At 33.4% G+C, this 13436-nt stretch overlaps 1 protein-coding gene across 1 annotated transcript; it reads left to right on the top strand.

Annotated features, from left to right (window-relative positions):
* Positions 1-1388: 1388 nt before the first annotated feature.
* LOC116427164 (UNC93-like protein) lies at positions 1389-13256 on the top strand. Its single transcript, XM_031977178.2, has 8 exons — positions 1389-2279; positions 7021-7395; positions 7662-8086; positions 8513-8718; positions 9044-9435; positions 9612-9744; positions 9828-9965; positions 10183-13256. The coding sequence occupies exons 2-8, from the start codon at positions 7204-7206 to the stop codon at positions 10401-10403; spliced, it is 1707 nt and encodes a 568-aa protein (XP_031833038.1). The 5' UTR covers positions 1389-2279; positions 7021-7203; the 3' UTR covers positions 10404-13256.
* The last annotated feature ends 180 nt before the right edge of the window (positions 13257-13436 follow it).

Below are 13436 nucleotides of genomic sequence, written 5' to 3'. Positions count from 1 at the left end.
AAATCAATTTAGTGACACTGCATATTTTAACATTCCTGAATAAATCGGTGTTCGCTATTGATGATGTATAAGTGTATGCAACCTAATGCAAACAGATCTTTTAGAAAGGTCACAATCGATTAAAAAACACTTCTCGATGGTTTTGAAATCATAGTTCTTGACCTGTCTACAGAAATACACGCCGCAGGGTTGGCAAAGGTGGCGAGCGTTTTGGTGGTATTATTTTTACTGTGCACACACTGATGAACCATTTTCGTTTATAAATCTTTGATCACATATTGCGGGATTTGTTTGACCTTCCCGCGGATCAATAACATGATCCAACACATATTTTGTAGCTAAATAACTGAGAACCTTTCTGTTCGTCATCCTCAGTTTTCGAGAAGTTTAATTTCAAGTAAAAAGATACAAATTTTCAAAATTCTAATAATGCATTTGATAAAGCTTTGATAAAGAAAATGAAACTTCACCTTCGGAACCTTGTTGTATCATATAGATCATAACAAAAATTAATTTATTCAATATTCACCGTAAATAAATTAATTACTATGACTAGACAAAATGTTGTATCGCCTATACTTAATCGATGCCTAATAATGTAAAAGTGATTCCTCAAATCTTGAAATACATTATGACTTTGACTCTAAAAATGTTTTTTTAATATTCCATATTAATTTACAATTCATTTCATTCATTAAACATTCAATAAGTTGTTGTATCGTTGTGTACTAACTAGAAGATATTTTCCCACCAAATCCACCAGCAATTTCTATCTATTTATTGTTAAAATATTAAGGTGCAGATACATTAGCAAGAATCTCGCAACATTCCTTTCTGACAGCCACTTGCAGAAGTGTTTACACTTCCACTTCATTTTATTTGACATTATTTCATGTATTTTATTTTATTACTATCACAACTGAATGTACCTTGCTGCCAAGAATCTAAAACACATTTACACACGCCGTAATAATCGCTAGCAAAAGAAACGCCGCAAACTACCTGTGATCATCTATTAACTACTTAAGATCATCCGAATGCATTTCGCGAAGTCTTGCAACGCTTACGATTCCAATAATCCCTCGGGGAACGTAATAATTGAAACAACTGGTCGCGAAAATTCAAGGGATTCCCGACGAAATTCGCGGATCCCCGTCGTCCACCCCCTCCCTCCTGTTCCTATGAAAGATTCAACAGATCGAATCGTTAAGACCATTTCACGCTCGGCTTGTCCTCCGACTTGGTCGGCCGGCAGCCGTGCGTCCCGAAACAAAAGCTAAATTCCAGTGTTATTTGTTCCGCTCGCGTGCGCTTAAGAATCGCGAGGGATCGAGGAATGGGGATGCAGTACGCACTCTCCCTGTTATCGACCATATCGAGAGGAGAGAGAGTGGAACCAAGGGAGAGCGAACCGCGGCGAGGATCACCGAGCTCGGCCGAAGGGGACGCTCGCTCTGGCTCGCTGTTGTGCTTTCGTTCGAGACCAAGAACGGAGGTTCACCACAACCCCTTTCGCCACCCCTTCGATATATCTCGATGATTTCCCATTTAAACGATCGGACACGGTGCTAATCACGTCGCGCGGCCAGTGATTCCTATGAAAATTGCTTCAGAACCTACGAAGACACCCTTCGATCAAGCGGAACAATTCGGCTGAGAAGATTCATCCCCCGAGACACTTATTTCTTTTTCTTCCCCTTATTCAGTGTGAAGTTAGATCGTGCGAGTCGTTGATACGATTCGAAGGGAAGATTTAAGGGATGATGTGACGATCGGATACAGACAGTTAATTTTGGTTCGTTGGTGCGACGTTCATCCCAAAGACGTAGTCTCAGCTTTTGCCTGGCAATCGTTCAGTGTTTGTTTCGCTTTTCCTCCTGCGGTCCACCGTTGAACGTGTTTATCGATCATTGTAACGATACATAACGGTGAGAGAAGTGTTATAAATACGTCGCGAATAATGGTAAAGGTGATGCAGACGCGTCAATCGTGTTTTCGATGCGTGTCACGCTCTAATGTTCCTGAATAATTGTCGCTGGTAACTCGATCGGAACCTTCGACGAAAGGGGACCCGGCCGATTTTGACGAGTCGACGTTGTGTTTATACATGTGTTCTACGAAACGGTGTTCCGTACATGCGTCTACAACGTTCTTAAAAAATTAACGTGCCAGTAAACCGTAAGCTACGATCAAGGATGACCACGATTGTCCAGCTGCTGTCTCGTCGCAGAAAGAACCATGGCGTATTTTCGTCGACTGAACAACTCGGCTACCAAGAGGTAAGTTCAGTTTTTCTGTCTCTTCAGGCTTTCAATTTGTTCACGGTTCAGTGGAATGTTTATTAATGTGTAGCTGCTTTTTTCGGTTATTTTCGAATTGTCGGACAAATGTATGAAGAATAGGAACGAACGTGAAGTTTAGAAGCGCAAAAAGAATAAAACGTTGGTAGTCGCGTGTATGTGGAAATTAATAAGCTACGTATAGTGGATATTACAAAGCGTTTAGTATAAAAACGGAAGGTAAAAAAATCAATATTATTATTATACACGGTGGTGGTCAAAAGGTTTGAAAAATATTCATGGCGAGGGAAAAGGGAATAAAAAAAAAATACTTTTCTGTGCTGACGGCGAGTCTGTCACAAAAATATACACTTCATAGTAAGTGCTGGGACGTAGAAAGCGTACGTAGCATTTATGCGGCAAGAATAAAAACAAAAGATCATTAATTATTATTTGCAACATTCGCATATTTGTAGAACATGATACTGTAAAACATTTTTACTGAGCTCTAAAATAGTATTTTAAAGAAAGTAATTGCTGCCCATAAAGTCCACAGTGAAATAAAACATTTCTGTTCTATCTCGGTCTTTGTAAATCAGTTTATTAAGTTTATATTTACATGAAAATCGGCTATTTAATTTAAATTAACTGATTGATACGTTCGAAAAATTCTCATGTGAATTTTAACTGGTTAGGAATAAATGATGAAAGCTTAACAAACATTTTATTGTTTTCGATTTTAATACAGAACCGTATAACGTGTGCTAACTAACTTTCGAATATTTAAAGGAACAAATTTCACCTTTTCAATAGAACCCATTATAAATAGAAGCAAATACGTGTCGAACAGTTGTTTGGAATCTATATTGTATTTAATACCATACCAGGCTAACAGAGTATGAAGATTGACACATATTAATCGAGTAACTTCCCTTGCGAGTAAAATCACCCTTTAAATTTCCTCTCATGTACTATCGAACGGGGTACTTACATTGTATATGGTTGGCTTGTTAACTCCTTAACTGTCAAAGCAACAGATAAGAACGCGTAACAATGAATCTCTGTGTGTGCAAGCAAAACTGATTGAGTTCAAGCAAAGTATAATCATAGCCTGCACGACACCCGGCACTTCAAAGCGTATGCGTATTATCGCGTTATAATAATATTTTATTTTTCATTCTTATATGCGCGAAAGTTTGATCAGCAAAGCGGTGGAACTAATGTGAAATTAATAGGGTTGGATAAATTTTTATTGGCATAATAGGCAATATATAAGAATGGGATTTTCATAATAACAACCAATTTTCAATGCAAGTAAACGTTGTTTAAACGATCCTAAAATACAGTGTTAAAAAACAATTCTTATTTTGATTTAAGTGAAAAATGATTAAAAAATAAGTTTTTTTAAGATTATAGTTTTTTAAAGAATCGTTAGATTAATATCATTGTTTTCTGTAGGTAAACGTGAAATTAAAATCGAATGCGAAGAATTATTTAGTATTATTCTTGATGAAACTCATTATTGCAATATTATGAACTACAAATTCAAATGTATAATTATATTTCGTGGAACTTTTAGCGACAACGAATATATTGAAATTGAGTTCGTTAACTATCTTAATACACTTTCTTTCAATACACTCTCCGCGTCCATTGTAGGTTGCTTTAATTAATTCGACACAAACGGTCCAAAGCTTTTCAATAGAAGCTAAACGAGCAATATATCAATATCGTCGCTGAAGACAGTTACAAAGCACATTTGTTTTAATTACGTTTAAATAATGAAGTAATAAATAATAATTAAAATTATATTCATCGATAATAACTAATCTTACTACTATATATAATTCATTTGGATTTGTTTAAACGGTATAATTCCTTCTGTTTTAATACTCAGTTGAACATAAATTTATTCCAATGTTGTCTCGCATTCGAATATTCTGTGTAACAAAAAATAGATTATACAATATTGTGGTCGAATTCGTTTTCATGCTCTAATGGCAATAGCTTCACGAGGATTCAAGGTTATCGTGTTTTTTGTGGAATAATGTATTTTTGTTACAACATGTATGCGGCATTTATCAAACAAAAAGTAAGATAAAGAAATGCTGCCAGAATGAAACGTTTAAAATTAGCTAACTGAACGCTTCAAAGTGGTATATACCTATTATTGTATAGTGTATTACTTTGAAGAAGCAATCTTTTAGTTCATTACAGATTTAAAAATTTTTTAATCTGATTAATTATATTTGTTTCCTACTTTCGGTAAATAATAGAATACATATATCCATCCTGATAGCAGTAAAACATAATTCGTGTTTAAGTTTATATATTTTCTTGTTTATTTTTATATTGTTTAAACATTTGTTCCCCTTTCAAAAACATAATAAAATTAAGTATATTTATGAGAAAATATTTCATATGTTTATCGTTTATCTATAAAATAACAGTGAAATATTATTATTTGGTAAAATAAAGTTCAGATCTGAAGGGATAATGATAAATCCGCGTATTTACACAAGTATTTTGACTTACGCAAACATATCTGAAATCAGCTTACAAATCCGATCTCGCTTTTGTGCCGCTTAGAGTATACAAATATGTACAATTTCCAATAAAACGTCATTCAATCGTCAATATCAATTTGACACGCGAAATGGGCTCAAATAAATAGCGTTCGCCATCCCAGACTTAATTTTCTATACTTCACAGCAGTATATTTCACAAATGTAGATACCAAATATTTTACATAAATATAAATAACAAGAACGATAGCGAAGTTTGTATTTCAGTGAAGTACGTTTCAATTTTTTTGTCATGAAAGAAATTAATTTTTTAGAAATTGCAAATACAAGAAATATTATGTTTTTATGTATGCCAAAAAATGGTACAGAGTAGAATGTGATGAATATACAAAAATGATATATTCTTATTTTCTAGTATTTCAAAAATTGTTGCTAACAAACGCTGCAATTACAAGATCCAATGCAAACGTGCCTGAAACATTATTTTTCCAAACATAGTAATACCAACAATTACTATTTTCTAGTATAAATACTTTTTAATAACGTAAACTACATTTGGTTTAATAATGCTTTTCACAGTGTACCGAATTCGACACAAACTCTGTTAACATTTAACCGTTGACGATCGGCAATATTTTGTAAGTTTGCAGAAAGAAAAGGTAAACTATAAATTCTGCTAACATATGACCCTTTCCAAAAAAAATATATAAATTTACAAAAAAATTGATAATTGTTATGATTGATAACTTAGCACTTAACGAACGGGACACGTAGATTTACGTATTTACATGTTAACTTAATACTATCCAAAACACCATACTAGTACGAAATACATGAAAACAAGTTTATATCATTCCCCAAAAAATTCCCGGGACTTCAGAAGAATTGACAGAAAACCACTCGTCCGTTAAATGTTAGATATTACTTCAATCTACAACAAAGTCTAAATGGATATTCTTACTCGACCGATTAAATGTTAGTAAGAAATATTCTTCGGCTACCTGGGTTTCGTATCGACTGCTAGGATTTTCTATGCACACGAACGTTGCGCTAGAGAAGTGTTGAAATAAAATCATTCGAAAATTGCACGATGATATGCTAATGTCCGTTAATGAGGTGCACACCACCATCAGCACCACCTGGTACGTATTGAACTCGTTTGGAGACGGAAGCACGGTCGCGGGGACCAAAGTCAGGTTCCGTCGAGCGACGGAACGATTTGCATCGATCTGCATTTCCGATCTATGCGGCGACTATCGATTTGTTGCACCATCATGATTGGTCGAAATCCTTTCAGCGGGATTAATATCAAGGCCAAGACCGGTACACTCATTATATTAACAGTTCTTCTGTCGTAAGTTCTCGTTCAAGGTCTCTGCGGGTGACTACGGGATTTTATCTTCCTTCTTATTTTTTTGTTTTATTCTCTGCGTAATTGGAGGCGCGACTAGACTCCGAGAATTGCCGGTTAAATTATGCAAGACTCCCACAGAGTATCGATAGAGGCAAGAACAACGTACCGTTCCGCCGCGGACACCTGCAACTGCCATTCCCGTTTAACCGTGCTCGCGATCCTGCTTCAACTCCGGGAAATTTTATCCGCGGAACCATCAATAAGTAGATCATCTGTTCTACGTAGAATCATTCTGTCCGGAAATGATTTCCTCGATTTTACACGCGATTTCAACGCGTTTCACGTCGGCTGATTTTCAGAAAAATTGGCTGTGCAGCCGGCGATTTTCAATGACATCAACTTATATCGCTACACACAAGAACACTCGAATATGTTATTGGTATTTAACGTATATTAAAAATAAAATCAGTTATGATATAATCACTTTTAATAAAACATAATATTTTCTGACTTGGTATGGTAATTAACGGAGTTACGTAGGTAATTATATACAAACGAGATTTCTCGTTTCCGGTTCGCAACGTGTTAATGAATATTCTTAATTAGTTAGTTGAAGACTAAATTCATTTATTATTATTATATAAATTCACATATTATTATTATGTTCGAAAGTTATATTTAGCATATGAAAATGCATAAGAAGTGCTTTTTAAATTTTATAACATAAAAGAAATTTAAACACTAGCTGACCAGTTTGATCATTGAAAGATAAACCAAGTTTCCGTCTAAGGTCTTTTTAAAGTAATTGCATTGGTATTAACTAAAGTAAATATTACGTTAAATAAATATCTTGCCGTTCTAGGTATCGTCGAAACCAATAGATGCACAACTTGAAAACCGAAGGGTATGAGGATCGCAACGATGGTAACTGTTGCATACTTCCATGACAATGATTCTAACCAGAATCAAGAAAACGTCCGAACAGTTATAAGGGTAGCGATTCAGTAAAAGGAAGAGAAAGAAGGATAACACGAAAAACCAAATCATGGGATCCCTGCCGAATCTTCACGAGTTGTCTAAGGACAAGCTAGAGAGTCCTGCTTACAGGCCAGCACCGATCGGTGGTTTAGGACCTATACGACTGCCAGCTCAACCTCCACCACTAGCACATACACATAGACGCGCCAGAAGTAATGGTCATCACCATAATCTGTGGGATAACGATGCTATGCTAGAGGTATAATAACGATTATCAAACTCTTCTCTTATAAAAACAATACTGCTGATCGGAAGATCAACAGATTTCCTTCACCTTGAAATATAGTAAAAGAAGATATTGCATTGAATCTATGTACAACTTCAAAACTGAATTTGAATTTAAGTAATTCAAATAACAATTCGTAATTAAAATACTTTAAAGTCCTATATTATCCAAATAATACCTTTTATTGCATGTTTATTATAATTATCGAACCAGTTCAAGAAAGAACTCTAAATTCGCAGCACATGGCAGCTTATTCGCCCATCTCCTGTCGTTCGACAAGGACTTCCGCTTTATCGTGGCGGCGACGAGACTCGATGAATTCATCGGCAGGAGCATCATCGGTGCGTCGACTGATTGCCGCCGTGAGAGCTGCACCCTCTGGTCCTCGGCCGCCGAAAAAAGCAATTCTGAGGCATTGCGTGGCCCTCCTCTTGGGCCATGCTACCTGTTCAGCCGCCACGTTGCCCATGTTTCCATTGCAGGCTGGTCTCGGCACATTCAATCCGCATTTAGGACCGATGCTTTTAGCTCTTCTCTACGCGACCGCAACGATCACCAGCTGCTTTGCACCGATCCTCGTGCAAAGACTCGGAACTAATCTCGCGATAAGTTCCACTCATGTAATTACCACTGTCTTCGTCGGGGTGCATCTTTATCCAAAATGGTAGGCTCAGTTATGAAATCATGCTGCTTCCGCTTTGAAAACAAATTTTTGATCATGTAACAAAATTTTCGATAAAATTACACTGTTCGATAAATTATAATTTAACTTCGAATTCATAAGATTCATTAAGCATTGTTTATAGACTTTTGAGCAGTGAATACGAACCTGTAAATTCCTTTTCCCTGAATGTGGTTCTGAAGTAATCGATTTAGGAAAATACGAATTTTCAGTTTCCAGTACGTTTCATAGTTTAAAAGTAATAATTAAAATAATTAAATACTGAAAGAATGAAATTTGTAAAAGATTACTGAGCACTCTTATCGAAACAATTGGTTTGAACAAGTCTGTGCTTTAGGTAAATGCTAAATAATGTATGGTGTTAAATTTAAATTCAAGTATTTACTACTCATGTTTTTGTATTAACAGGTACGTGCTATTACCTAGTTATGCAGCACTAGGTGCTTGCATTACACCGAGTTTCATAGCACGAGTTTCGCACGTAAACACATCAGCAACTAGTCTAGCTCTGGTGTGCGTTGATCCCGAGGATCCTGATGAAACAAGACGCGAGTGCCTTCTGAGACGACTTAATAGAGGAATTAAATTAGCAGAAGACATAGGTCTCGCACTGGGTATGAAATACACGATTATAATAATAATAATAGTAATAAATCATTTGTCAGAATAGCAAAAGGTCTTCTCGTTTTTTCAATATAGCGTCTGTATTATAATACAAAATAAATATATACACTGAACAATGATAGAATGTTTCTAAATAAAACTTGTCTCTACATTTCTTGAACAAACCCAAGGAGACATTGACCAACTCAATATTACAATTCCATTAGTAATATCAAATAATAACAATAAGATATCAATGAAATAATTTATTACTTAAAATAATCAGTTTTAAGTTGATATTACAAAATAATATCTGTAACTGTATGTTTTTTTCAGGTTGTCTAATCGCTGCCATACTTGTAAAACTGACAGATTCAGTACCATTTGATACATTAAACAATGAAACAAATGATGTCTGTGGAGCCGAATATTGCCCAGAGGAAGTATACCTTGAAAATGGCACAACTAATATACCATTACTACCACCTGGAACATCCAGAATACTGATCAGTATATGGCTTGGTCTTGCAGTCCTTGGTTTAAGTATATCCTGTGCTTTTCTTGATTCTAGAATGAAAGAACCACAGAACGTGAATGAAAAGCATAGCACTCAAAATATCCTTGCATCTGTAAAATCTGCATTTCAAGATCCCAAATTACAATTGGCTGCACCTCTAACTCTTTTTATCGGACTTGAGCAAGGATTTATCTACGCAGATTTCATAGAAGTAAGTAATATGATTTAATCTTCTTATACTATATCTACTTTACCTTATCAAAAGTTCATTTTCTATTAGATACTCTGTATTTTTATTTTCTTACAATTGTCCTTATATTTTAAGATATTCTGTGTAGTTTTATTATGTTTCACGTTGCAATAACTACTCAATTGTTTGTATTACAGGCATATGTAGTATGTGCTTTGGGAGGAGCTGGCACAGTAACTCTAAGTTTTTTAAGTTTAGCATCATTACAAGCCCTTGCTGGTGTAACACTATCGATGTTATTAAGACACATAAAAAGATATTTTGTTGTAGGTAAGTAAGCAACTTCTAATACATAATTTAATTTTGATGTACTGAACTTTCAGTTTTACTAACTACTATATTTTTTTTATAAGTTGTTGGATTTGTATTCCATGCTTGCTTATTACTGGTTCTGATGACATGGAGACCATCTGGTGATGATCCAGCTCTCTTTCATGTTATATCTGCTGCTTGGGGAGTTTGTAATTCTATTTGGGAAACTCTAATATATAGTAAGTATATATGTAAGAATAAAAAAAACTTAATTTAAATTTGAAAATATTGATATTAATCATTTGTGATTGTATTCAGAGAATATCAGTTATGCAAATCTATTTAAAAAATTATAGTAATATGACCTATTGATTTAATGAAATTAAAACATCTATGGTTTAATCTGATATAATAACTTATAACAATAATAATAAGAAAAAATTATTTGTATTCCAGCACTAGTGTTGGGTTTATATCCAAATTCTTGGCAGGGACCTCTATCAACATCTCTTTTTTGGAGATGGCTTGGTCTTGCTTTAACACTTGGTTTACATGGACTAGTCTGCACACAATTTAGGGTACTAGGCCTTGCTTGTGTACTACTTCTATCTGTGGTTCCTTACATATGGCTAGAAATTAGACTAGCAAAGAGAGGTAAAAGTTTGGCACCATTGTGACTGGGAAACTCAACTACGAGTGATCATGGTTCAAGCACTAAAACAGACGCTCGTTACAGAGATTGAGACAAACTCGTTCTATTCAACTTAAGAATGGCTAAGAGACATAGTAGAAGCAGGAAACCTTTTATGTTATATGGTACAAGTAGAACAAAGAGGTGCACACGACGGAGAGCTCACAGTGTTGCCTTTGCAAGTAATATTGAGCAGAATGTAAATACAAAGGACGTTCTGTTACAATGTTCACCAATAACTGTAGATAACCATCAAAAAAGTACTAAAGCTGATGACAGCTCTGTTCTTCCTGTCTCTTCAAGCTGAATTTATAATAAATTCTCAGTAATCTCAACATTTAAATAATAGACTGGGATAAAATAACCGATCAGTTTTTAATTAATGAACTAATTTAATTGTATTTTAACTCAATTATAACTTAGTTACACTGTAGAATGTTTATACTTTGTCATAAAGTTTATACTTCAACTACAAGTTATATTCTTAGATGAGACTCCTCATCAAGTGATATATTTCTTTTCAAAACACTCATATTAAAGTCTTTTGATACCAATAATTGTAATTATCTCTTTTGATTGTTAAGATACATGGAGTGTTTTCTACACTGATTCAAGGAATCATTTATAATTCATATCACAGTGTTATATACCGCTTAATTCGAATTAATATTAAATACAATATCAGAAAAAGGAAGAAATAAGTAGAATGAATTGATTAAAATATTCAAGACTTTAAACAACAATGATAAAATAAAATTGGAAAAAATTTCCATTTCGGTATATATAACTTCTAAATAATTTAAATCGAATGTAAAATCTTTTGAATCAAAATATTAAACTTTGTGATACTGACTTATCCCAACAAAATTGATATAATAAAAACTTATTTATAAAAGAAAATTATGTAAAACGAGGAGCTATAAAAATACGTATAAACATTGAAATACCATAAACAACACTAAATATCGTTTTACCTGATATTTAAACAAATTTTACATTAGAATTATAAAAATATTCTTCATAATCTAATTATTATATCATTTAACTGTGAAACTTGAACATCAATCTACCCAGTCTATTTATTAAATGGTATTTATTCAGGGAAGTCTTTCTTCAAGTTGAATGGAACGTGCGTACGTGTGATCATAAAAATTTCATGCAACAAAGTATAAATACATGCTCTCGCGGGCAAGCTGTTGTTCCGCTATAGGTACGGTCGATTTAATAAATCGGTATCGTACAAGACTGAACGATAGCAAAATATATAAATACATACGTATATTGTTAACGATCGAGCATACCAATCATAGTAATATCTCTCTGACAAATCATTAACTGACGTTCAACGTCGAAACGTACCTGATGTCTTTCAAAACCCAATTAATTCTAATCTAACAAAGAAATGGAATCCATGAATCACATCTACCTTCTTATCACAGAATCGAAATGGAATACTATAAGAAATGTAAAATAGAGTCATAGTTCGACTATAGTTATAAAAATCGATATCAAAGATATTTATATGGAAAGATGAGTAAATAAGCAAGTTACGAATTTATTGTATGAAAGACAACATTTCTAATTTCTTTTATAAAGAATCTTGCCGTTTTATGTTAAAAAAACATTCCATACGTTATACGATTCCGATGTTAGTATATACATCATTACTATACTCGTCTATCGATAAATTTCAAGAAGAATCGAATAATTCTAAGTCAATAATTACTTATTAACATTAAAAAAAAAGAAATAAATGTCATAAATCTTTTTTAACCGTAAACGTTCTCTGTTTTCAACATTATCTATTTGTTATTTATTACTTTTGCAACTATATATCGAAGAATTGAAATTTAAGGGTAACATATTGTATCATTACTATCTCTGTAATGATTATTCGTAATGATCTTGAAATAAGCACAAGTAAGAGTACTTGAAATAATTTCATATTTATCCTGTTTTTCAATATGTCATCTTCCAAAATAATCCTTGCCATATCGCAGGTACATATAATTCATTTAAATCATGCTTTCTTCCTATAGAATTTTTACCTACACAAAGGATACCATGCATCATTACATCAATAATGCTGCTACATTTTCTCATAGAGTTTAAGGTGAATGAAATTGTAATGATATAAAAGAAATTGAAATACAAATTAATACATGTTATCTTGGATAATGTTACAATATAGAAAATCAACATGTTTCATGATAATTTAGCAAATAGGTATTTATATGAAATATTTCCTAATTTATAAAAATCAATAAAAAACAGACAAATAGCCGGACTATTTGTAAATTTTACAAAAAAAAACTTTTGAAATACAAAATCACCCTCCTTGTTACTATATAATTTTCAAAACATGACTGATCATTTGTATTGACTTATGATGATGCGTTCAAGCCAAGCTAATCAACATAAAAGTAATTCATTTAGCAGTATCACGTTTATATGTACACCGATATATTTTGCAATATTAAAATTAATAATATCACTGAGATCTGTACAAGAGAAAATATAAGAGGAACGCTTTATAAAGCATCAACAATATGCAAGAGAAAAATAATGTTACTTGTTGTACAGCTAGGACAAGAACATTACTTCCGATACATCTCAAATATTCAGCAATAAAATTGCTCATTCTGGTTTCGTTGGAAAACGCGATAGTCCTCAACCATTGAGCCGGACTTGCACAGTGACGGTCAATTTCGTTACAAATAATGGAAGCAAATGTTTGTGTCCTAGTAAATGAATACGGATTTATAAACGGTATTGCAAAAGCATATATTAACTGTATTTCGTGAAATAATAAATATTATCTTATTTTATATTGATCAAAGTTTCAATGTACTTTCATTTCCTTTGTGACATACTTTTCTTTAAAAAAAAAGGAAAAAGAAATATTTTAAGTCGGTTCCAATTAAAAATGTCTTTACCGAAAAGCAAATACCAGAATATTATTATAACCATTTTTTCACTTATTAAATTACATATATATATATGTATATATATATATCCC

Source organism: Nomia melanderi, chromosome 6, assembly GCF_051020985.1.
Source record: "Nomia melanderi isolate GNS246 chromosome 6, iyNomMela1, whole genome shotgun sequence".
Classification (NCBI taxonomy): Eukaryota; Metazoa; Arthropoda; class Insecta; order Hymenoptera; family Halictidae; genus Nomia; species Nomia melanderi.
Note: the sequence above shows the minus strand (reverse complement) of the source record. Positions and strands in the feature narration are given on the sequence as shown.

Bases quoted from the DNA above. Each gene is read 5' to 3' on its own strand.
- LOC116427164 (XM_031977178.2), top strand. From the start codon at position 7,204: ATGGGATCCCTGCCGAATCTTCACGAGTTGTCTAAGGACAAGCTAGAG. The intron at 7,396-7,661 runs GTATAATAACGA...CTAAATTCGCAG, and splicing joins ATAACGATGCTATGCTAGAG to CACATGGCAGCTTATTCGCC. The intron at 9,745-9,827 runs GTAAGTAAGCAA...TTTTTTTATAAG, and splicing joins AAAAAGATATTTTGTTGTAG to TTGTTGGATTTGTATTCCAT.